Raw genomic sequence first — 25,898 nt, 5'->3', positions numbered from 1 at the left:
CTTAGGTACATAACTAAGAGACAAAGAAACCTTTGCATTGATGGAAATCAAAATAAGTGTTAGCAATCAAAAAGACTTGCAAAAGGACATCCAATTTATAAATTGTAAACAACTTTTTTGTACCCAATGACTTGGATTATTTACATTTATTGATGTTTCATGTGTATTCAATAGTAATCTCATCCAAAATTTTAAAATGAAAACTTGGGACTCAACCTTGTATGAGAATGGAAATGGTGAACTATGCTCAATAATAATAAAGTTGGTGGCATGAGTCCCATCAAAAACATTGCACATCAATTGTAACTTGGGTAGCTTCCAATAATGCAGCATGGCACCACTCACTCACTCACTCACCGCCGTCGGATCTCCGACCGACTGGGGCTGATGCGACGCGACGCGATGTCGGTGGCGCAGTACCGTAGAAATGTTTTTTCTTCCGACACACCCAAACGAGCGCGCGAGATTTCCTCGCACTCGTCGTGAGTCTGCACCTTCAATTTCTCTCACGACAAGGGATCTCCTCAACAATCCCGCAGGCCGAGTCGCGCTAGCATTTGTGGGATGTGTGGGGAGGGGTCAGCGACGGAGTAGTCATGGATCCTTTGGACCCGATTCCTCGGGTTTATGGGAGAGATTAGCAAGAAATCCTGTTTGATTGATTCCTTAAGAGCAGGAATGTGAATCCACCCCCGCTTTTTTCGTGTAGCGCAAGAGACGGGACGGCAACAGGGTTGTGGCTGCAGTCGTAAATGTCAGAATCGCGGGCGGTTCGGTCAACGATGCTTCCGCGTTGCATTCCTTGGGCCGTCGATCTCCTTTCACTTACTATTTGAGGTAGGCGTCACGATAGGTTGTTGGTGGATTTGTCGAGCTTGTGTGTCTACCATCAGTGTTACTGTCGTTTATAGCGCTGCCGACAGATTGTGGGTAGGCAACCAAACTGGCGAAGCCTCTTGAATTGTTAGCAAGTGGTGTGATTACGAAGTGGGCAATTCATTGCCTGCATCCATTGATCGTTGCAGCAGCGCTTACCGATTAGTGGCGAACCTTGAGACGTCTGCGTGTGTGTTTGTGTCACTTTGGCCGTGGCCATGTCCACTTGTCTGTTCCTGGAGTTTGTTCTTGTTCTATGATGCCAATTTTTCCTGTTTCTTCTATTTTCTTAGCTTCATTGTGTATTCGGGGACGAGGATTCATGATGGGCATTTCATCAACTGATTCCGCGTGTCAGGACTTCTGATTTTAATGATTAATTTCCAGGAGATTCTTGATAGAGAGTGTTAAAGTGCTTATCATTGATTTTCATGAACGCGCTTTGCGACGAATTGGTTGAGAGATCGGTGCGCTGAGGGAGTGTCGAAGATTTCCAAAAAGTAATTAATTATAAAAGTACCACGGTTCCTATTAGAGAGTTACATCTACTACTTTGCTAGTTCGTAACCTGCCGGAGCATTTGGTACTCGATGTTGGATGTATCGGCAGTTCTCCCGGGATACAGTTATATGTTCGTTGCGCCGGGGGTTTTGGCGATGTCAACGCACAGAAATAGGCTAATCTTTGCCGAAACGTGGTGAAAATCATGTTCGACAAACTGCTGTCATCATACTTGCAAGCTGGTAACATTACCGCAAGCAATCACGTGAACTTCTTTAAATTTTAAAATCCGTTCAGGATTTTGAAACGCCTCCAGCTTATGTGGGACATTGTTGAGCCTTTGAGATTAGTCAATCATGTTTAATCTTCAACAGTAGATTAGGTTACACTGCTAGCAAAACTCTTTTTTCTTAACCTTGATCTTCATTTTGTTACAAAGTTTCTTGTTTGTGTTTTTGTTTTGTTTGTTTTTGAAGTACTTTACTATACGTGAATATCTTTGGATGTATCACTGTTGTTGTCGGTTTCTAGGGTAGAGGAGGTAATCATACGACGGGACTTGCATTCAGGTTGTCCTTGTATGCAGTGTTTTTTTCTATCGACAAGACTGGTTTAGGAAGCGTTGAAATTATAAAAACCGCTTCAAATTGACACTTTGTAGTAATATCTTTTGTAGGAAAGCTGGCCATAGATTTTGGATTCGTCGAGCAGCAAACTGACAACCTTATGAAACGAACACAAGGTTTATGAATCATGAGCTGCTTAGGAATTAATTTGACGAGACGGGCGAAGAAGTGCGACGATGGGGACAATCAGGGACAGGGAATTGATTCGGACCGGCAGGAAAATTCGAGGTTTGGGGTGAGGAAGGGCGCAGGAGGGTCCAATCATAGACACGGCTTTGAGTCGGACCCGGAGGTAGTTTCAAGGTTAAAACCATCAAGCATAGGAGAAAGGGATCATGAGTCGGGGTGTTCATCCCATCCTGGCTACTCTCGACCCACCGGGGAACACCCAGCAGACTTAGTTGAAAGAAAATCCCACGAACTGAGAGCGTTCACTGTTTCAGAGCTTAGGTCGGCGACCAAGAATTTTTCACCGAACAACAAAATAGGGGAAGGCGGCTTCGGTTCTGTCTACAAAGGAGTCATCAAACATAAATCCAAGTTTCAAGACGTCGAAGTGAAAATCGAGGTTGCTATTAAGAAGCTCAACACTTACGGGCTTCAGGTATAACACATTAGTACTCTAACATTGAGCAAACAAACCCCAGGTTATTTGCTACTCTTATCTGCATGCTAGTGATGTGTGAATGTTTTAGCACTATGTCAATGAGTTGACAGTGTTGACCACGGGACTTGTATTAGCGCTGCAGACAGACATGTGTCCTTAACTTAGTCGAAAAATTGGTTTGGCTAGTCCTCACAAATTTGCAGCAGAAACTCAACTGAGACTTTTAATCAATCACCTTCGGTGGTTTCCATTGCACAACCTTCGAATCTTAACGTCGGCACATAGCATGTAGGCTGACAGTGGGCAAGGACTCCTAGTTGTCGGAATTCAAGCAGTCTGATTCTATGTTAAATGTCTTGCAGGGACACCATGAATGGATAACCGAGGTTCATTTTCTGGGAATAGTAGACAATCCCTACGTGGTGAAGCTGATTGGATACTGCGCAGATGATGAGGGGAGGAGGTTGCAGCGGTTACTTGTGTACGAGTATATGCCAAACAAGGGTCTTGATGACCATCTCTTCCGCACCTCCCCTACAGTTCTATCATGGCAAACGAGAGTGAAAATTGCCCTCGGAGCTGCGAAAGGACTTGCCTATTTGCATGAAGACAAGGAGGTAAGCAGTTCGATACCAAATGCATCATCAATGCCCAGGTTACCGTGTTCTGTTTCGCGGAGGGCCAGTGCAGGGCGTGCAATTAATAATTGTGGACTTTCTGGATGTGGATAACAGGTAATATTTCGAGATTTTAAGGCCGCAAATGTGTTGCTGGATGACGAATTTAATCCAAAACTCTCCGACTTTGGCCTTGCTAGACAAGGACCAGAAGCGAACAAGTCCCATGTCACCACTGCGGTATGAAACCTCTTTACTTCGAAAAATGATATTCCCTTCCGGCCGAACATGATGTGGATGAACGGTGAGAAAGCATACAACTTATCCAGTGCCATTATCCTTACGTGGATTCTTTGCAGGTGAAGGGAACTTACGGATATGCAGCTCCAGAGTATATGCACACGGGCCACTTGACATTCAAGAGTGACGTATTCAGTTTCGGAATGGTGTTGCTAGAGATTCTGACAGGCCGGAAGGCCATGGAGAACAATGCGCCAAAGAAGGAGCAGAGACTCTTGGAGTGGGTGAAGCCCTTCATTCGGGACACACGAAAGTTTCACCTCGCAATGGACACACGTTTAGAACAACGGTATCCACCCAAAGGAGCTATGAAATTTGCATCGACTGCCATCCAGTGTCTTATGAAGCAACCCAAGGAAAGACCGAAGATGACCGACGTGGTCGAGGGACTGAAAAAGGTCATGGAAATGACATACGCGTGGGAGACACCCGCGCTTTCGGTACCAACAACTCCCCACTCTCATCACGCTGCTGCCACAACCACGGATGATGTCGGCAATCCATTATCACCGTACCGAAGTGCTGAGAGCAGCATCAACACCGACGTTGCACCTCCGCAGCCAAAATCACCTCGCCCGAGCACCACAAGGTCAAGATCCCCGCTACCATCTCCAAGGCACAGAGCAGCTTTTGCAACACCCCTGCCTCCTCCTCCTCCTCCTCCTCCTCCTCCCAGTGCAACTGCAACTGCAACGACGAAGCACTCTCATGAAGGGTCGAAATCTCCACATTACCTCCCAAAAGTGCAACGAACGCTCATCGCCAGAGATTCTGATCCATCAGCAGCAGCCATGGAAACTCGGCAGGCAAGACAAATATCCACCACCGCAAATGCACCCACTAGTGATGTGGAATCCAGCAGCAATGTGAGGAGTGGCCGCACAGTTGGCCACAACCCGAGACTCAATTTCGGGAATCCAAATGAGGTTAGAATACCAGTCTAGATAGCTTCCTCAACGTCAATTTTTTTCCTGTTTTTTTGTTATCTAAAGTATTGAGGGATATCATTTATTCATCGTTGGATGCACACACTCACCCACATTCTTACCATCTTCCTACTACCCAATAAGTGTATCCCAGCTTTACCATCTATAAAAAATTGTTGTGCCAAATTTGTATGCTAGCATACATGTTGAAGCATTGCAATTTTTGCCATTTGATGCACATTGTCTCAGATTTACTTGAATGTCGGTGTAATGTTTCAAAGCCAATTATTATCTTTGTTGTGCATTGTTTGACATGGTATCAAAGCAAAGTTGTGCTATGTGAAATTAATGATTGTTTTATTTTGAAGAAATGCAGTTTGAAATCTCTTGCTCACATCCTATCCGATTAGAAGTAAGATTATTTTATTTGAAACGTTCAAATTGAAGTGTTTTTTAATTTGATCCAAGTTGTTTATCATTATTGATAGTAGCAAATGTTTTGTAGGATAAAATAAACTTATAGTATTCATAATTTAGACTATTTAATATTCCAAAATAAGATTGAATATAGCTTTTTACTATAAAAATATAATATAATATAATATAACAAAGTAAAATAATTTTTTATTTTACTCTTTTTAGACTTCTTAATAAGTTTGAATAATAATCAAATAACTTGATGAACCACTAAAATAAAAATCTTGCAATAAAAAGTTATAATAAATTTTATTATTTAATCATCAATAATTTTAAATTTTTTTTAAAAAAAAATTACAGAAAATAAAAGAGATTCTTTCTAGTAAAAAAAGATATAGAATTACACCTCTTATAAACAAAGTATCTACTTCATTAAATTATGGTTCTTGATAGATTATAAATAAATATAAAAAAATGCTATATAAGAAGTAAAATTTACTTTGTTTTGTACAAAGATATCCTATAATTGGTTTAGATATTATCAAACTTGTTTAAAGGATTATTTTATGGATTACAAAGGAGTTTCTAAAATAAATAAAATATAGATTTCGAATTTACTTTGTTATAAGTAAAAAGTTGTTTCTCTGTCTAGGCATTGTAAGCTTATTTTTAATGGTTTTAAAATAAGAAACGTAGGCATTTATCTAAGCCTCATGCTCCAAATGGTTGTTCTATGTACATAAAATTAAACTTAAATAATATGTTTACAATAGTATAGTAACCTCTTATCAAACACTTGTTATTAGAGATTGAATAAAGATATAAGACCAAGAAGTTGATTTAATGATAGAATAAATGAATAAATGCTCACCACTTCCTAAGCTTAAAGACATAAATATAATTAGTAGAAAATAAATTCTTCTATTTTGTTATAATTTCAATAAAAATTAGTTAATTAAAAGATTTTTATTTAAAATTAAATTAATTCATTAAGTTTTTTAAAAAATCCATTAGATGAATCATTTATTAATACTTCAAAGTTATGTTACAGAGATGAAATTTATATGGCCTTAAATTTTCCTTTCTAGTCTTAACTTTTATATGTAAATTCATTTATCATCAACATGTACTAAATTAGATTTAATATATATAGATATATATATAATTTAGTAATGATATTCTATGTAAAAATTTATACATGATAGCATATATTTATTTTTATATATTTATGGTTTAAAATAGAAATAAAGTTAATTAAACTTCAATATTAGATTTAAATAGTCATTTTTTTCAAAAAAATTCAAAACTAATTTGAGATGGTTGAAAAAAGATATTAAAAGATGTTTATAAGTAAATCATTATTCTATTCTATATTGAGATAAAATAATCTTTGGCTTTGTCAAATTGTATAAATGTTTTAAATGTAGATCTCTAAATGTTGTCTAGCAAATATATATCTTTATTGTATAAAGTACAAGAGATTAAATAGAAGATTTAAATACAATCTTTTTTTAATATAGATTCTCTACTATTTTTAAAAATATGTGGCATTATTAAATTCTATAAGGTTATAAATTTTAAAATCTTAGATAATCTTCTTGTGAGTATTATGAATGAAAAGCAATCTTACAAATTCAAAGCTTTTCTATTTTTATCTATAAACATCAAAAACTTCTTATTTGGTTAATAAATTCTTATTGGTTGGAAAAAAATAATCATGTAATATTGAACCAATTTTCTACATTTAGTTGCTATAAAAAAGAAACTTAGTCATGTACTTTAGTACCAAAACATCATATTTTCTTTTAAAAAATCTTATTTTTGTATCTACAAACACAACTATGTATCCTATGTTTTTTTTTATATTAGAAGAAGTAATACATAAAAAGATACTATTTCGTAGTACTTATATTAAAGCTCTCTATATTAATGGCAAATACTTCAAAGTAAAAAAGATGACTTGATTAACGATTACATTTCTACTTACAAAAAATAAATAATATACATATGACTTATTTAAATTAAAATCTTCTATTATCTTTTTTCAAAAATAAGATTTATAAATAATTATAGTGTTATTTTATTTTTTAAAAATACATTTGGTAATGACTTACTACTTTCATTTTTTTTAAAAGTAATATATACTTTTCAAAACACTTGTCATTCTATATTGATTCATTTTGTAACCTTTTCAAAGCATACATATTTATAATCTAATAATTTATTTTTTATTTTTATTTTTTATTAGATCACAAAATATCACTTTATTTAAATATTATTATTCTTTAGTATAACTATGACTTGCTATTGTCTTTGTACTACAATTAGTTGATCTTCACATAGTTTATATACTACTTTGATAATGCCTTTCTATATTGGTTCTAATTATCTTTGATGTATTGATGAAGTGTTTGATAACTTTTTGTTGTATTTGATTGATTTATTCTTCTTGTATAAACTTGTATTTGGGTTGTTATTTATCTACAACTACCTACACCAACATAGAGAATAAAAAAAGTTATGAAAAAGTTACAAAAAACCAAACTTTTCAATTTGAAGTTCTCTTCAAAACATGCTAATGGTTTGTATAATCCTCAACAAGAAACACTAGCATTGTACGAAACTAGAGACAAGTTAATGGTTTGTAAAATCCTCAACAAGAAACACTAGCATTGTACCAAACTAGAGACAAGTTAATGGTTTGTAAAATCCTCAACAAGAAACACTAGCATTGTACTAAACTAGAGACAAGTTAAGTGATGTTCAAAGGAATTGAGACAACTGATTAAAACTCAAGAATGAGGTTCAAAGTTGTTCCCTTCTTTCTCACCAGCACAACAATGAAGAACTTGGTTTGTACCTTACTTGAAACCTCTTGTTAAAATTAGGTGATCAATAAAGAGATTGCACAAGTGGGCCAAAGCACAAATAAAACCCCTAATGTCCAGTCATGGCACCACTATGTTGGCGTATTGAAACCGGAGCAATGGACGCAATCTTAACTCTCCAAGGAGCGTGTCAATCTGCCAAGCTGGGTAATCCACACTGCTCAAGTAAATACAGTGTTCCTTGAAGCGAATAGTTACTTATTCTAATCCACGAACTGACTTGTAGACTAGATTTGATTTGACATAATCTGAAACACATCCCTGATTTGATCTGTTGCAGGTGGGAGATTTGAGGAAGGGCTGGAATGAGAGGTTGTGAAGAAGTATTCTGGATCTACAGCAGCATAACAACATCACATAACCGTTGTAGAGATTGCCTGCAAGTGTGAGTCAACATTGGAGGAGCACATTCACAACTTACAGACAGAGTTGTTTTTCACTTACCTGTACCTCTGGCTGGCTTGTAAACCGAGAGTGAGACGTCCATTATTACTAACAGCAGCATCACCTTCTAGAAGGCAGGCTCTGTCTCAGTGCAGTTCTCACACGACGTTGGACATCATCACCAGTAAGCTTCCTTTGTAAGTCCACCAATATATAACAGTTGACATACTCTTATGGTTCCATGTCTTTTGATGTTGCAACATGGGTAAGAGTCCATTAGAGAGAAAGTTTTAGATCAACCCTAAGTTTTGGGTACCTCTGCAACAGAGTGAGAATCGACAGTGACAGTGGAGAGGGGAAGCTCGGTGAACTTTGTTACTGAACTTGGATCACACTTTGTAACCCACAATGGTGCCCCCACGCCCAATGATTTCGCCCACGCAAAACCACCCATAGCATTCCAACGCGAAGAGGACGCTTATGCCCACATCTTCCAGTTCGAGATCGTTCCGGTGAGTGAGCTTAACCTTCAGATGGTCGATTTCTTTTAACATCGCTTGGTAGCGAACAGGGAAGCTAGCCAGCTGCGTAAAGAACAGTTTCTTGGACAGTTCCTGTCATCAAGACGACGAGAAAGGTTATGGGTGATTTTTGAACCCAACGAGCAACAAATCTCCTATTCCTTGATTGCCTGCAGTTGCAAATCAAATAGTTGAGATCGATTATACACAGTTGTGTGGATTTTCTGAAGAAAACCGCGCATTACAGTGGTGGAGGATGAAATTGAATAGTGTGCTTGACGCTCAAAAGAGTTGATGTTAGGGCCTCGCCTGACATTTCTCAGGGGTGGGATTGTCGGCAATGTAATGCTTGTTTTTTTCCAACATTTGTTTGTTGTACTTGGTCACCACTTCCGTTACCGTGGCCACCCTGGATTGCAACTGCCGCAACAACGTCCCCATAGCTCTGTACTCGCCTTTCTGGTCACAATTCTACAATAGAAATTGCAGTTTTATTTTCGGTGAAAACGTTTTCACCCTTCAACTGTAGACAATTGTTCAACGCAAGACTAATCAAAAGCAGTGCAATTCGATGACACGTATGTGATCCACACACAATTTCATAGATAACTCCTGTGGCAAGGTGGTTGCCAGAAAATAACAAAATATGAATGAAATACCTCCTCGAAGTCTGCTCTTGGCCGGTGCCGGACTCAGAGTGATTCTGTTCTGGAAACATGCAATGGCATTACAACACACACCAGGCTGAGTGACAATTTGAATGGTATTAGAATACTCATAGAATTCATGGGGGATTTAATATACCTCAAATGGGAACAGTTGTGTATGCAAAACAAAAAAAGACTAAAAGAAAACCACATACTTCGGCTCTAGTGTATTGAATTTCTCAAATCCTAACCGGGACACATTTCAGTAGGTTGAAGCATTTCTACGTGAATACCAAGGAAACGTCAGAAAGTTGGATTCTATCATGCAACGAAGCAGGCTTATCCTATTTACTTGTGTGATTAGGGACCGAGTGCATGGCCAAGAAGTGAGCGATCCATGGGATTGAGGACGACTAATTCTTATCGAGAACGGGCTCCACAAAGGGTTATATTAGGGCTTGAATTGGGCTTTCGTGAACTTCATCCAGAAGCATTCGTTTCTGCGGAATAACTCACCTTGGAGCCTTCATTAGAAGAAATCGTAGAACCGAGTGTCTTTCGGTAACGTTCGATTGTGGCTTCAGTGATCTTTGACCTTGGGATCCTGCAAATCGATTGCGTTTGTACTGACGCTGTTCTATTGTTAGTTCCATTGCATGTTCTCACTGCTGATTCTAACTTCGATACGTATGTTTCCGGTAGAATCCATCGGAAAGAGGACGATAGACTTGTGATTGAAGACCCATGGATCGTAAGAAGCAGTCCAGCAAAGAGAAAAAGCTCAAGCGGAAAGAGGTTCTCTTACTTTCAAACCTTGCGCCCTGTTGATTTTTGTGAACTGTGATTGAGCATCTTTCCTTGTGATGAAATCGATTGGGACCGGTATGGTGTAATCCCGCACCATTATTCTGGAGGGTTTGCGATGATCGACACTGGTGTAATCTCGCACCATTATTCTGGAGGGTTTGAGATGATCGACACGCCGCGTTGTTAAGTTCATTTCTACTGTATTGTTGAGTAGTCAATAACCATTCTGATGCTGGGTCCCGTAATTTAGTTGAAATACAAACTCTTTTCTATCGCGGAATTCGTTCGCGTGACAGTCGATTGAAAACCTCATCAGAATTTTGGTGTTCAAGCGACGGCTTCCAGTTGCTAACTTCTTGTCCTCAATGACCTTTTTGCGCATTTGCTGGACTGGGATTAAGAATGGGAGTAACAATCCCCCATATCATCTTATGAAATTGAAAACCGGGTTTTATGTGATTGTGTTACTATCAGGAGCTAGCTAAGAAGCAGAGCATTGATGAATTCGTGAGAGTTGCAAACGCCAAAGCAGCTCCCATCGAGGAGTTTCCCTCTTTTCTCAAATACGAAAGGAATGGTAGGTGAGCCGCTTATTCCGGCTGTTTTTGGCGTTCCAAGCTTTCAACTGACACTTCCATGGTCTTCTCTGCATTTTTGATGCCTTTCCTTTTCTGCTGCAGTTTTTTTAAAAAGCTTAGTTCAATCAGTTGATAGCATAGAACATGAGAACGTGTTGAATGCAAACTTGTGTGATATCAACTTCGTCTTGAAAACAAGTGATCTCTTTAACCCTAAATACAAATCTCTGGATGATTGCACCTCATTTCGTGTTATCTCGTAGGCTTGAATTTGATCATGGAGGCAGGACGCGGTGATTCTTTGTCCCCTCCAGTGAAGCAATACGTTCAGACTCTGCTAAAGGTTACACTTCGTCCGTAAGCCTTGAGAAACAGTCAATCAATTGATTCTGGTTTCATTTTCTTGTTCTCTGCCGCACAGGAACTCTCATAGTGCTCGCTAATCTCTGATGGGAACGACCTTTTTTGCGCAGAGCAGGTAAATATGGAGGAGCCATATGGTCCTGAAGAATGGCCTGCGGAGGAGAAGAACAAGCGTCGTGAAATGGTATCGCCAGATGCACGCTACATTTTCGTCAAACAGCCGTGTAGTAACTCCACTGAAATTCTGCCTACGGATCGGAGTAATAATTTGTTATGGAAAGGTGAAGGTGATCCTATTGTAGCATTTGTTCACTACAGATTTGTTGTGGAACATGAAGTCCCAGCATTATACGTGTATGAAATCCAAGTGGAACAAGCTGTGCAAGGGAAGGGGCTTGGCAAGTTTTTGATGCAGTTTCTTGAGTTGATTGCCCGCAAGGTTGGCTGTCTAACCCTCTGTAGGTCTAACCTTTCATCAAGTTTTTAGTTATTTCTCTCATTTAAGACCATAGCTTCATAAACTTGTTAATTCTGCATACCTTTTTGGATGCGAAGACCGGAGCGTCCATAAGTAGAACCAGCTGCCTTGTTGCTATTTGATTGCTAGAATGCCTCCTATTTTTTGCTGTGTGCAGAACGGTATGAAAGCAATGCTCCTGACCTTGCAAAAAAGGAACGTTCGGGCTTTGGCTTTCTACACTGGGAAATTAAGGTGAAGCGAAATCGTCTTACTCCATCAAATTCGGCAAAGTTTAAAAAATTGCATCTGAGGTTTTCAAAATTCAAGTGGGAAAATTGTAGTTCTAAATGGGACTTGGGACAAATCGTTCAAACATTTTAAACCTGCGGGCTGTGTAGAGTTTTAAAGCCATCCAGTACACCTGTTTACATTAGAGGAGTAAAGAACCACATAGAAAATGTTAGCTTCTCTTGAATTGAGCTTGTAGGTAGGATATTTTAATTGCGTAGATGAGTCTGACTTGGACAATTAATATTTCTTCATCCGAAGGAAAGATTTCATTGTCGAGTAATTTTTCAGTGTTTTTGCAAGGATCCTTATGAATTCGACCTCCGTTTGTTTTGTAGATTCAAGATTGCAGCAATTTCACCATCGAGATGGGCGAATACACTGGTATGCTCCTTAGTCCAACATATGAACTGGTTCTGCAGACTCAACCCTGTACGGCACTAAGTATGCGTATAATAGCTGAATTTTGGTGTGTAAACTGATGATGGTGTTGTCCTTGCCAGATTGGAGCTGCCAAGTCCTATGAAATTCTTTGCAAGACTTTTGATCCTGATGCGAAGTCCATCTTAGAGGTAAATCTCTCGATTTTTGTAAGCTGCTTGCCACATGAGTCAATACCATCTTTTCAATCACAAAACACCTACATTTATATATGCTTAATCGAAGAATAGGACCACCAATTTGAAAATTCCAAGTTACATACCGAGCTTCGTACTATTGTTCTTGTGCAGGATGGCAATTGATGCTAGCAGATGATAGGCGCATCTAAACTGTGCCTCTTTGTAGTTGGATCAGCTTGTCGTTGGATAAGCTGAATCCATCAACAAGTTGGAAGCCTATTTGCCAATTCCTCAAGCTAAGTGGTGTTTGCCTCCACCCGGTCTAACTTGCGAATGAGTTCGAGTCGATGTGTGTAGCACAGAAATGCCATTAGTTCAGTGTTAGAGTATTTGACCCGCCTCTGGAGTCGTTTCATGTGAAATGTGAAATGTTTGAAAACGTTCCGCAAACGAATCATTTGTCAACATTAGGTTATATCTGCTTGATAAGTTGTCTTTCTATAATTCCAGACAAGAGGTCTTCCAGAGGTCTTCTATGAGATTCTCTGCAAGACTTAGACTTATCTGGTCCTAATCGTGAAGCTGGTGACTAGTCTGGTCCAGTTGTTTTTGATAGCACCATAAATTTGCGGCTCCCTCCGGACTGCTTCAAATGTTGATTATCAAACACCTCTAAACATACAAGCGAATACATTAACATGCATATGGTATTGATAATGGAATGATAAACATTGTACAGCATTCTGTAAAACATACGTCAAACTGGATGGCACTGCGAAAGGAATCTGCAAAATGCTCAACCTTCTCTCGACTTACAATCCTACACGCTGCGTGAAATCCTCAACCACTCGTTAACAAATCAGAGAAAGGCAATATTTCCCTGTGAGCTCGATGTCGGTAGCTCACGGGAATTCGTCACCTGTTGGAGCATCTGGTGGGTTTGCATGTGACCCATCTAGAAACATGATCCACCGCATGTTATCACGTCAGATAGAGCTTCAAGCTTGACTCATCAGAGCGAGTTCTGGATCCAACATCTGATACAAGGATCAACCAAACGACACTTACGTTCGACAGCAAGAGATGTACAAAAGTTCAGCAGTACGACCTCAGTTCTGCCCATTATGAATACAATGAATTTTATTCAATGGATGTCAGATCTAGTCGCCCTATATAATGGAAATCAAAATAGCACACTCTATGTGTTAGAAATGGGTGGTGGTTGACAATGGGTTGATTACCTTATTGATCTGGAATGTGTACAAGACTTGATGACAATAAGTAATAGACTTAGACTGCACATCACATCTCCAACCATTAGATCCATGCAGCATTGAAGAAACAGACTTACACATGACATCTGAAGCAATGAAGGTGTGATATTCCTGTCAAGTTCTGCAGCAAGCACTAGAGAAGTAGTTAAATTTGCTGAACCCTCTTGCTTTGATTACAACCAAGATGAATAAACAAATATGTGGGGTGAAGTTTACAGGTCTTACAAGGTAATGTTCAAACCCCATTCTGGCTTTGATTATTGATATGCATGGCTATTGGCTTCCATTATGGGCATTCTGTGTAATTTTAATTAATAGTAATGGAATACTGTTTTAGTTGAGACATGAAACACTGATGTACATTCATTCTTTTTTGTACAAAAATAAAACTTGAAGCAAATGGATTGTTGCTTTTATTGGCTTAACTTGTATAGTGATTTTCCAAACAAATAAAAAAAAATAGATGGATATGAATTGTTATCCATCCATGCTTCACACCTAATTTGTTTTTCACTATTATTATTTTATTTTGATTATATACATATGCAATCCACATTCATAATTGTTTCAATTTTGATTTTAGATACTAATATATTTTTGGGTGCATTTCAATGAAAAATCCTCTGTTGAGTAAATATTAAACACTACTGTTAAACCAAATAAGTTATATTTTTAGAGTTGTTCCATTGAAAAGCCAAGTTCTTACTATTATTTTAACAAAAGATTCCAATATTAAAATTATTCTCTTCAATTTTAAAATTTCATGAAAATTTTCACCCAATAAATAATTCAGCTCATAAATTTTTTTAAGTTGAATATGTTTTGATCAAACATTTCTTTTTGAATTTAAATTTTTTTAAAATACCAACTATTGAAACATTTATAAAACCTTCAATTAAAATTGTATAAATGATATTTTGAGTTTTTTTAGCTGTTGTGTTATATATATATATATATATATATATATATATATATGTTTATACTATTTTAAAGTAATAATATCATAATTAAATATGTCAAAAAAATGAATTTTTTTAAGATGTGCACAACTTAATTTTTAAAAATAAAAGTTTCAAAATAAAATAGCACTCTGTTTTATGCAATTTTTACACTATATATATATATATATATATATATATATATTGATTTATCTTTTAAACCTTTATTAGATTAATAAAATATTTCAAAATATAAGCATTAAAAATCCATAATATGTTATATTATTATGCATAAATTAAGTTTTATTTATTTATTTGGAATATCAAAAATTCCATGGGAAATAAGTATTAATTTTTTTTTGGATGCATAAATTGTATTAGTTTTAACCTTTCTCACTTCGATTTTATATTAAATAAAATATTGAGATTTTTTTTTTATAAATATATCACAAATATTTATGTTATTCAGTTTAATATATATATATATATATATATATATATATCTACAAGCAAGTAGAAGTAGAATTTATTGATACTAGCTGTCCTGTAAACCATTACAAAAACTCCTTAGATGAGGGTTGGATCTACAAGTGTCTTTAGATACACCATGTGACAATAAAATTTATTTTAACTGTTATTTTAAATCTAATCAGTTGTTATTAATTTTTTTTATAAGTTTTATATTTATTCTGTAAGCGTAGCAATCCTTAAAACGATTTTACATGAATTTCTTTTAAAGTAGTATAATTAGAGAAAACAATAATGTTATCTCTATTCTTTTCTTTTGTAAGTTTATTTATATTCTTGTAGCTGATTATTTTATTATAGTTAATATCATTATTAATCAAATAATTTAGATCATACAAAGTTGTTTTTTAAAATATTTTTGGTACAATATTCATTGAATATAAAGGACAGTTCCTTCCCGTAAATTACATAACTTTTTATTCAATTCACATTTTATTTTATATATTATTCACAACAATAAATTCTTAATTTTTTTAAAACTCTTTTTGTAATAATTATACTTCAAAACTTAAGAATAGAAAACATATCTTTATGTTTAGTTTTATAAATTTTAATAATATAAATTTTTTAAATCATTACTATTTGTTAATAAGAATATATATATATATATATATATATATATATACATATAAAACATTTATGGTTATTAAAATATTTTAAAATAATAAAAATTTATATAAGGTTTTTAATTTTAATTTTTTTCAGTATTCAGAAAGTATTTTAAATATTCAAAACTAAAAATAATTATTGTGTAATAGGTATAAATTTTTAGTTTTTTTACATCTTTTTTATATTATGATAGATTGTTTGAAGTTATTCTACAATGTTTTAAACTCTGATAGATTTTTAAAATTTAAAATTCTTTTAGAAAATTTTAGACTGTAAGTCTCTTTAAGAATCTATAAAAAAATTACTAAATCTCTTGTATATCAAGTTACTAAAATTACAAATAAAAATATTTTAGTTTTTAAAATTTTATAAGTATTAAAAAAATCTGACAAGTGCTTTTAGAGTTTTATTTATCTCAAGGCTTATGATAATTTTTGTACTTTGAAATAGCTATTTGGTTATTTTTTCATGTTTTAAAATAAATATTTATTTACTTCTTTGTTTTTTTAAATAAATTATTATATCTATGTTGGTGCATTTTACTACAACCTCAAAAATGAATTTGTTGGTTTTACAGAAACTTAGTACAGGAAGTTTCTTATGTATTCTTTTACTTTTTAATTTAATCAAATTCATAAAAAACAATATCTTGCATATATACATATATTCTAATTTCTGGAAACATAGCAATAATAGTAATAATTATCAAGCTATGGCTCTATTTTTTTATTTTTTTACAAATTAAAATATTACCAATCTTTCAATTCTTTATTCTTTATTTCTTTACTTTTTCAATTCGAAGTTTACTTATTTGGATTGTGTACAGTTCAAAAAAAGAAAAAGAAAAAAACTCAAGGTTGATTTAAAATTTTCATTGACAAAGAATTCAAGTCATATTTTTAAATATAATCTTCAAACATAACTTACTATGCACATACATACACGCATGCACACGAAATCAAAGCGTATTACAATACAAGTTTATAATTAAAGTATCATATTTTCTTTTCTCTACCCTGTCTCTTCTCCTTTTTCTACGTTTTTTTAAATTTTTTCTGTTTTTTGTTGTTTTGCCTCGACTCTTGACTCGAAAACCATCCTGGAGGACCATGTTAGAATTAACCCTTGCTGGTGTTGAGCATGAAATGGACGCACATACGTATATATATATATATATATAGCCATGCATCTGTCTCTGTGTGTGTTTGTATATATATGTATATATGTGTGTATCAGTGATTTGTGTGGCTTGTGCTTAAGACCTGATAAACCGGTGCGTTGTGAGTTCAGCAGCCCAAATTTGCCAAATTATTCGAGCGAAGCAAAGTTAGAAGTTCTCGCACCGAAATGTAATGCACGCAGATTACAATTAACTGGGTACAATTGAGGCAGTAAACTAGGTACCATCAAATCTCTCACGCAATCAAACAGTCTCCCCTACACATTATTCAGGAGACACTAAGTTCCTAATTGTCACATTGCTACACTGAGTGTTAGTGCACAGTAATGAAGAACACGCTTCCACACTTTTGCATGGCAATAATCTGCTGCCCAGATCTTCCTGTAGCGCTCAAACGTATTTTCAAGCAAGACCAGGCAACTTCATCTTCGTGAATTTGCACACAAGGCTGTTTCCTCCGAAAGATTCATCTTTATATCAAAACGTTCTCCAGCACAGTGCAGGATTGACCTAGTCTGAGGGCATCTCTCAAGTTCGGTGTCGTCAATCCGGTCTACAATGCTGGTAAATCATCACTCAACTGGATCAAAACATGTTTTCATGCCCTGTGAAAAAAAGATGACACAACCCACGTTGAAGATAGCCACCACGATTGAAAGACCACCAGAACTAGCCGTCCATCTGCAAGCAGACCCTCGGTCGATGACCTTTCAATCCTTAGCAATGTAAAACGGCCAAAGATACAAACACTCGAGAAGTAGAAGTGTAGGACTAACCAAAGCCAAAATAGGCTTAATGTATTTCGCAAAGTACACTAGTAACTATACAGTCAAGGTGCAGCTGCCTACTCATAAAAGGACCTCCGAGGCAGATGGTCGAACCAAGAGATAGCTTGCATTGCCGGAACAGATAAAATGGGGTCTTCGTCATTGTTGTCAATCTATGGTAGCTGCTTCGAAGAAACGCCCTCACTGTTCCATACCCCCAAGTGGACGATGAAAGAAACTGAGTAGATCATCAGACTTGTACCCTTGACGTCTCAAACTTGGAGTTCAGAGTCCTTGGCCAAGTCTCTGAAAGGCAAAGCATCTCATTACAAACAAACTCTCCGACTAATCAGAAACAAAAATGCCCGCCGACACTTTTATCTGGTCTGCTGCCACTCGATGGGGAATTTCTCAACCCCACGTCCCGGAATGGTGGCCCAGCGAATGGCTGTCCAGAAGTCGAGCGTCCGAATGGATTCATTCCAATGCCTCCAAATGGTTTCTTCCTCTCGAACACTCCACCTTGCCTCAGAACTGAGGCGGTGCAGGATCCCCAACCGCATCAACTTCGTTTGCGTTCTCACATCCCTCACTACGCCATGGAAGTCTCCTTGTGGCCCACGGAGGAGGATCACGTCCCCCTTCACGGGCCACGGTGGGATGCACTTGGGGTTCGAGCCCAGTGTGTTCGCTCCAGCCAGTCTTTCGCCTTTGATGCTCCGGTACAGGCTCGCCTGTTGCGTAGCTGCTGGAAGGTCCGAGTCAAGCATGAAAGAATCCTTGTCCTCTTCCATGTTTTCTAAGTCCTGCTGTGGTGGTATCTGTGGTGTCATAATGGCTGGCATCTTTGGTGAAAGTTTGGGAGGAGCATCCATGGTCGTGAGTCTTGGAGATTCGGCGACGCCTGGCAAGGATGACTGCACGATGGCAGGCACTGCAGGTTGGTGAATTGGCAAATTCATGTCATTCCGTTGCGGGTAGTGGTCGTTGCGCATGTCTGTTGCTGGATCGCTGATACAGTTGTTGTGTTTGAGTTGATGATCGTTCGAAAGTTTGAGTTGCTGATCGTTGGAAATCGGGTTTTTCTGGCTGTTAAGCTTGTCGTTCTTGTCAGAGTTTTTGTTTTCAGGATTCGCAACGCATTCACTAGCAGCGAAGGCTGTCATAAGACGACGCGGAGGTTGGATTGAGGCTTGACGAACATTCAAAGGCTCTGGTTCAACGTGACCTTGCAGCATGTGCAAAACGCGGCTCATGGGGGGACGTGCTTCGGGATCATCTTGGATGCATAGCAGCGCGACGTGAATAGCACGCACAGCATCTTGTTTATGGAAGTACTCCACCTCCTCGACGTGCAGCCGATTATCGAGGAGCTCCATTGTGCGACCCTCGCCCATGAGCTTAAAAGCCCACGCTGGAAAGTACCACTGATCCTTGCCTAGAGAGAAGTTCGTGTTCTCGCGTCCACTTAGGAGCTCCAAGAGCACCATTCCGAAACTGTACACGTCCGTCTTGGCAGTCACAGCAGCGTGGGGGAGTAACCATTCCGGGGCTAGGTATCCAGGTGTGCCGCGCATGCTTGTCACCACCCTACTCTGCTCTCTATCCATCAACTTCGCGAGTCCAAAATCCGACAACTGCAACAAAGCCGACAGAGGAACTTAGTACAGCTTAGCGATTAGGTGAATTTCTTTGAAAGTCCTACACCGAGCGCAAAATCTTCACTTAAACAATTGAACGCCTGATTTCCAGTCCATTGTAACTTGTGTGGCGTCGATCGCTTACCTTGGGGCAGAACTGATGATCAAGCAGAATGTTCTCTGGTTTGACATCTAAGTGAATAATGTGATCGCTGCACTCTTCATGCAAGTATGCCAAGGCTCTCGCGGTCCCAACGGCAATGTTAAGACGTTGCGCCCAATCCAGCAACTTTCCACCCTGTTTTTTGCCGAAGAGCCAACTATCCAGGCTGCCGTTCGGCATGAACTCATACACTAGCAGGCGGTGAGTGCCTTCGGAGCAAAATCCATGTAATCTAACGAGATTGAGGTGCCGTATCGCACCCATGGACGCAACCTCGGCTCTGAACTGCTTCTCTCCCTGCACGGAAGTCTTCTCGAGCATCTTCACAGCCACGCGGATACCGTTCTGTAGTGTACCTTCGTAGACGGATCCAAACGCGCCATCCCCTAGCTTTCGAGAGAAATTTCTTGTAGCTCTCTGTAATTTGGTGAACGAGTAGCGAGGAGGAAGAATAGGAACTGTGTCTAAGAATTCAGCTGGAGATTCATGTTCCTTTTTTCCCGCACACAGTATTGCTAACATAGATATTCCAGATAAAGTGAGAAGTGTCCCTATGACGAAAACGCTCCATTGAGTAATAGAATCGGCTCTTTTGACGACTCTAGCCTGCCATAGCCTTGATTGGTTAGAGCCGAGCTCAAACAAAAGGCGCTTCTATGAAACCAAATTGATAATGCTTAATAAAAAAGAAAGAAAGACAGAAACAGCAATCAAGGGCAATAGCATGATAATTATATCAACCAACAAAACGCTTAATAACGTGAGCAGTAAACTCAGGCCGGTGGCTGCTTACCAGCAATGATCGACGTCCCAAATGAAATGCGCCTTCTCCAGGGGTTTCGATGCTCAACATTGGGCTCAATGTGGACAATGAAAAGTAGAATATCTTTGTGCTGGAATTGCTCTGGAGGGTTCGAATGCGAGCGGATTCAACTGAGCGCATTATTTCTGTCTGGAGACTTAGAGCAGCTTCATACTCCTGTGACAGTAGCACATGCTTCTTATTCGACAAGGCGCCAAACCACTCCACTGTTCCCAAATACCGTGGCGAAAATTTCATGCTCGAGACTTCCGGCACACTTGACCGGGATCTTTTGCTAATGGTCAGCCTACAAGGAACACTCGAGCATTCTCCTCGGGTTTGCACTGACGCCAAAAAGGGTGGTCTGTTCGCGCTTCCCATATCAGACAAGGGGACCAGCCAAAACCACTTCAGGTACAAAGACAAAGAAAGCACAGCCTCCGCCTTCAAGTCGCATCCAAAGCCCTTCTCATGTTCACGTCCAGAATTTCCCACAATGTAGCTGGTATTGAGCGAAAAATTAGAGCGCAGACAAAAATCTGGTGACGAAGTAGCGCCACTGGAGTCAATAGTATCTATACCGGGATAAGGAGACAAGATGCTGCAGTTCAAGCTGCGACTCCGCCGTGTTCCAACTCCCAAATCCTCGACACTCTGGATCGCTGAATCAAGCACAGCAGACCAACAGCATTGTAAAAACTCGCTCGTCTCTTTACTCTCTTCCGTTAGGTTACCTCCAACCAACCCATTTCTGTACGTCACTTTCACCACATAATCGTCTCGTATCTCTCTGTCATGGCGCGGAACGAAAAACTCCACCGGACCACAATCACTATGCGCTTCAGCAAACTGCAACACCATCCGCGACACAAGAAGCATCCAGCCGATCACCGCCATGTTGGAACTCCACCATGATGACCATCCCCTCGTCCTCATTGTCGCTACCAATATTATATTCTTTTTTCAAAAACATAAAGTTTCAAAAACAAAATGGCTACAAAACAAACCAGTTGCTGAACGCTGGTGACATCAAACTCATCAATCTACCCATCCTAATTGTCTCCCCAGCTAGGTCCTAGGACATCACCGCCAAAATACTCTCCGAAGCCTAGCTCGCTTCGTCCGAACGCTGCCACGAGGTCATCAGAAGGCGAATGTACACTCCAGCACAAGCTTCACAACCGTGGCGCTCCTCCTACTGATGTACGGCCGCAATCAGCAGCGTAAGAGAGAAACTAAAGCTCAGGGACCAGAGCTCGGATGTAGTGACTGCGTGGTAGACGAGTTGTCCACTTGCACTTGGGCCCGCAGGCATGTGTCAAGTGTCATTGAGTCACGCCCTCCGTCATGCGTGCGATGTCACGTGCAGCCCCATATGGCCACTTACCACCAACCTCTCGCAGCTATAATCTATCAGCAGTCGTTTCCGGCGTCCAACAGTAGCGTCAATTTTTCAGCGGTCCCACCGGAGACGGTTAGAAAGGCTCTATTCTGTCTCTGCTATAGGTAGGATCGAACTCTGAGGGGATGAATCTGTCCCGAAAAGCCACATGGCAACTTACTTCTATAGGTTTAGGTTTGACTGATTTACGGCCAGTTACACTATTTGGAGAGGTGGGCATCGCAAGATTTCCGACCGTAAAATAAGCTGCTGCATTATAGTTGTAGAGTGACCGTCTGTGGATTTACGGAACCCTAAAGAACCCTGCGACCCCACAGATCATGTTCGTCTGCGAGCTCGTAAAACCCTCGATTGTGCGAATCTGCGCTCCGTGCAAGGAATCCATTATTTGTGATTAAAGCTGACGTTGTGAAAGTTGCCAGTGTCACAGTCGACGTGAAGACTACTGCTGTGCCACATTTTGAGCTGGAATGAACAAGGCAATTGTTGCGACAGTACAGTGGTGTTAGAGTGCATTGTATCTGATCCGAATTCAGGCAGCATTGTCGACACCGACAAGGATGCATGCATGGGAGTTATGAATGTAAGTGTCTGGTTAGAATGGTTGAGGTTCGCATTTCGAGACTCAGGGTTGGACTCATCTACAGTATATTTCAAGATTTCTAACCAACGATATCGAAGAATTGGGTTTGCTCTTACTTTTTGATGGTGTCCACATGTGTTGGATTCGCAACAAGGAGTGGCTCTTGACGGCAAACCTGGGTAGCTTTGGTGTCAAATCGACCCCACTTGCTCTAAATCTCCTCTGGAGCTTCGCGGCTGTCTAAGTGCTCTGGTTGTACCTTTTCTTGTTTGCTTTAATTCTATTGAGGGCACCAGATTACGTATTCAAGCGAATGAATGTATTAATTATCATTGTCATCTTCAAAAAACTTGTTACGCAGTAAGACCTATTTTGAAAATAATAATAATTAGTAATCTACATTAATGTGTTTGTATATACAATTTGTTTCAAAATGTGGATTCAAAGCCATGGGTTTGGTCGCAATCATTCATATGAGGCCGGCCAAGTCTTATGTAATCTTCATTCGCCAAATATGACATATGATTAAACAAGGAATTGAAACTGTTGTCTACACCATGATCACAAAAATTCGACAATGACGGAATTTTCTCAGACCGGATCGGATTGGTATACACTAGCCATGTACTGTAGTGACGGGCGGCACCAAATAAAAAACAATTTACTAATCAGCCGAGCTTGCTGACACAGTACCTTTCCATTTGTTTGTTTATATCTACATAAGATACATCAGAAAGACCTACAGATGATACAATCTAACTGTGTCACCAGCGCCAGAGTTCTCGCACAAGAAAGGACTTGTAGGCCATCCTGCAAGCTCCATGGTGTGAATCCCCTTGTGGTAGGTCCATACCTTCAACTAATCTGACGCCCCACTCGTCTGCGCAGGATGCCTTAGCAGTCACGATAATAATTGCGCCGAATATTTCAGTTTATAGTCAGCAATGTAACAACGTAAAAAACGGAGTATATAGAATGTCGTTGTCTAGAGTCATCACGTGATTTCGCTTGCAGTTGCCGGCATAACCTGAGAGATACATGCCCACTGCCATCGCCTGCTCCAACTGGCACTGCCACGACACGACTTCTCGGGCTGCATTGGCATCCACTTGTACACTCTTTGTTGTGGTATCGCACTAATCCTGGAACATCAACAGAGAAGAAAGGCAAGGAGGTAACAGCTGATTGTAGAGCTGAAACATTCGGCTGGTCTCCGAGGACGGTGCAGTGATTGACGATCTAAACCAGGGGGTGAGAGCAGCAGTTGCACGAAGTTAATGGGGACCCATGTCCCTCATCAAGAGCTTCAGTTACTATTACTGAACACATTGGTGGGGAGCGAGTAACAATGCGGCAGGGAGGAGCATTACGTTGATCGCGGAGTGGACACACCAGAAGGATCGGATTGTACATGCACACACGCTTGAGGCATCGAAGGATAGGGCTTCGCATGCATGGGTGGGTGTCACATTGTGTATGATCATTTAAAAGGTCATGAAGCAGAGGGTCCCCTAGCTTAGCTTTTGCTTCATTGGGAGCTAGCAGATGTGTGGACCCTTTCTCATACAAGTAGTTTAAATCGTCAAGGTAAGTAAAAGCAGTAGGCTATGGTACATGAAGTCTCCAGTTTGATTCTAGGTGCTAACAATTTATTTTATTTTACACTTAGGTTATACTTATTTATATATACATATTAAGTCAAAGTATTTCACCTTCACTCATCATTTATTTGTGGACAGATGGTTCTTGGTGATAATAAAGGAAGTAGACAAATCCAAATTTTTGAATTGGATGAAATTCTATAAGGTTCACTTATCCACAAAGCCATCTATCTTAGATACAAGCTTAAAACTTATCATGTCTTATCTATTTGAAATAAGAAGATATGTAGACCAAATATTTATAAATAAGGCATGACACTTGGTGAACTAGTATAAAAAGAGGGTGTTTTGTAGATTCCTCATAGAAATCTATTCTATTCACAAATTAGAATGGATTTAAAATTTTTTATCTTATTCAGTTGTAACATAGCATACAAATAATAAATGTTTAATATTGAAACAATCTATTTAAAAAATTATAATTTTTATATAGATAATAATTTCTAAAATAGTGACTATAGTCATATTTATATTGGTAAAATGAAGGATGTTTTAGATTTAAAAGATTGATTCTACTTGAAGGTAGTTCTAAGTTTGTTTAATATAATACAAAGTTTATCCATTTATTAATATCCTAAGATATTAAAAGCTTTTTATGTTCTATAAACTATTTAAATTATTAATTAAAAAAAACTTGAGTAATATCAACTATAAATACACATATTACTATATATGATAGGATCTTAATTTTAAATCTTCAAAACTATAACACATTTATCAATTACTTATATAGTAGATTATTCATAATATTAAATAATAAATATTATAAAAGTATATAAAATTTAGGATTTTATTATAGATATAATCAACATTCATAATTATCTGAATAAAAAAAATATTTATAAATAAGTAAAAGTAAATAAATTATAAAATATCTTATGGACAAGCTTCTTATAAGCTTTATAGATGAATATTTGACTTTATACATGTCTATAGGTGATTGAAAATTTGGCCAACAAGTTTGCTACATGTTGTATATGTTGGCCACTTAAGGAATAAGTCGGCCATGTGGTATATATATAAGAAACTTGTCTTATAAGTAAGACAAATATTTCGTAAGTTGGACATGTGTTGGAGGTAATATAAAACATTGTCATGTAGTTCTTAGGTAGATAATATATATAGAGGCAAGAGTGTGATTTTCATTTTTTATTTTTATCATTATCTTTCTTGTTTTTAGTCTTATTTCAAGAATCTTTAGTCTTTTTGTCTTTGGCAAAAGCTATTATAGTTTTAATTCATATGTTTTCAAGTATGAAACACTTATGAGTTGTCATGATAACTTGTTATTTTAAATATCTTACTAAGAAAAAAAAAGACTCAATATTGTTACGAAGGATTATGTTTGGACCATAGAGAACTTAAAGACATTGTTTAGTATTATCCAAAAAACAATGCAATTACAACGTGAGGATCATGGTTTCTAAAAAAAATAATGCGTTAAGAAAGAAATTTGTCTAACTATAATAGACATTGTGTGATTGGAGTCTTGTAAAATACCAAGTAAAGATTATATTCTTTTTTTAAATCACCTTGCTTTACAAAAGATGTTTGTTTATAACTAAAAATGTACAATGCCTTTGTATTATAAGATTCAAGAGCTTTAACTTATTCTATAAACAAAAAATTTGTTAAACAATAAGAAAATTTTTTAATATAAAAAATAGAATAAGAACATATGCATGTAGAAGTTATAAAAAGTTATTTGTTCTTTCTAAAGATGTTATTTATAATTTTTTTTCTATAGATGTAACAAATAAAGGTCATAATAGCTTAGTAATATTTAATGTTATTAGATCTCTTTTCAACCTAGTCAATTTAAGTTTATTGTGGCTATAAAAATAAAATCTTAAAATAGATAAAATTTCTTGAATTTTTTATTTTTTATTAGTATAATTTAGAATTTTATTATTAAAAAAATATTCATAAATCTAGTACAATCAAATTCTTATTAATAGATGTAAGAATTTTTATGTAAGAAATTT

The 25,898-nt window shown here is 37.7% G+C and overlaps 4 protein-coding genes across 23 annotated transcripts; 2 read left to right on the top strand and 2 right to left on the bottom strand.

The window, feature by feature from the left end:
- The first annotated feature begins 507 nt into the window (after positions 1-507).
- On the top strand, positions 508-4,691 carry LOC112294003 (serine/threonine-protein kinase PCRK1). Of its 5 annotated transcripts, none has more exons than XM_024544068.3 (5): positions 508-837; positions 2,054-2,607; positions 2,973-3,227; positions 3,345-3,467; positions 3,587-4,691. In XM_024544068.3, exons 2-5 carry the CDS (start codon positions 2,131-2,133, stop codon positions 4,469-4,471), a joined length of 1,740 nt encoding a protein of 579 aa, XP_024399836.1. In that variant the 5' UTR covers positions 508-837; positions 2,054-2,130; the 3' UTR covers positions 4,472-4,691. The 5 variants fall into 5 exon arrangements, with proteins under 5 accessions (XP_024399836.1, XP_024399835.1, XP_024399834.1 ...); XM_024544067.3 differs by having other exon boundaries at positions 837-930; XM_024544066.3 differs by lacking the exon at positions 508-837 and adding an exon at positions 949-1,619.
- A 3,631-nt stretch (positions 4,692-8,322) lies between these two features.
- On the bottom strand, positions 8,323-9,953 carry LOC112294902 (uncharacterized). 13 transcript variants are annotated; one of them, XM_073540461.2, is made up of 4 exons: positions 9,827-9,953; positions 9,323-9,371; positions 8,973-9,134; positions 8,323-8,756 (listed from the first exon to the last, which is right to left on the bottom strand). In XM_073540461.2, exons 3-4 carry the CDS (start codon positions 9,102-9,104, stop codon positions 8,532-8,534), a joined length of 357 nt encoding a protein of 118 aa, XP_073396562.1. In that variant the 5' UTR covers positions 9,105-9,134; positions 9,323-9,371; positions 9,827-9,953; the 3' UTR covers positions 8,323-8,531. The 13 variants fall into 13 exon arrangements, with proteins under 13 accessions (XP_073396562.1, XP_024401659.1, XP_073396565.1 ...); XM_024545891.3 differs by lacking the exon at positions 9,827-9,953 and adding an exon at positions 9,663-9,799; XM_073540464.2 differs by lacking the exon at positions 9,827-9,953 and adding an exon at positions 9,663-9,799 and having other exon boundaries at positions 8,973-9,122.
- Positions 8,513-13,069, top strand: LOC112294901 (uncharacterized). Of its 3 annotated transcripts, none has more exons than XM_073540454.2 (9): positions 8,513-8,654; positions 10,013-10,105; positions 10,592-10,694; positions 10,959-11,038; positions 11,174-11,497; positions 11,694-11,770; positions 12,145-12,190; positions 12,310-12,378; positions 12,538-13,069. In XM_073540454.2, the coding sequence occupies exons 2-9, from the start codon at positions 10,055-10,057 to the stop codon at positions 12,547-12,549; spliced, it is 762 nt and encodes a 253-aa protein (XP_073396555.1). In that variant the 5' UTR covers positions 8,513-8,654; positions 10,013-10,054; the 3' UTR covers positions 12,550-13,069. The 3 variants fall into 3 exon arrangements, with proteins under 3 accessions (XP_073396555.1, XP_024401656.1, XP_024401657.1); XM_024545888.2 differs by lacking the exon at positions 8,513-8,654 and adding an exon at positions 9,730-9,871; XM_024545889.3 differs by lacking the exon at positions 8,513-8,654 and having other exon boundaries at positions 10,592-10,698.
- A 3,970-nt stretch (positions 13,070-17,039) lies between these two features.
- LOC112294014 (uncharacterized) lies at positions 17,040-22,112 on the bottom strand. Of its 2 annotated transcripts, XR_002973195.3 has the most exons (4): positions 20,259-22,112; positions 19,448-20,071; positions 17,744-19,299; positions 17,040-17,500 (listed from the first exon to the last, which is right to left on the bottom strand). XR_002973195.3 is itself a non-coding variant. In XM_024544086.3 (3 exons), exons 1-3 carry the CDS (start codon positions 21,201-21,203, stop codon positions 18,040-18,042), a joined length of 2,829 nt encoding a protein of 942 aa, XP_024399854.1. In that variant the 5' UTR covers positions 21,204-22,112; the 3' UTR covers positions 17,347-18,039. The 2 variants fall into 2 exon arrangements, 1 of the variants encoding a protein (XP_024399854.1); XM_024544086.3 differs by having other exon boundaries at positions 17,347-19,299.
- Between the last annotated feature and the right edge of the window lie 3,786 nt (positions 22,113-25,898).

Source organism: Physcomitrium patens, chromosome 17 (assembly GCF_059467195.1).
Source record: "Physcomitrium patens ecotype Gransden chromosome 17, ASM5946719v1, whole genome shotgun sequence".
Classification (NCBI taxonomy): domain Eukaryota; kingdom Viridiplantae; phylum Streptophyta; class Bryopsida; order Funariales; family Funariaceae; genus Physcomitrium; species Physcomitrium patens.
Note: the sequence above shows the minus strand (reverse complement) of the source record. Positions and strands in the feature narration are given on the sequence as shown.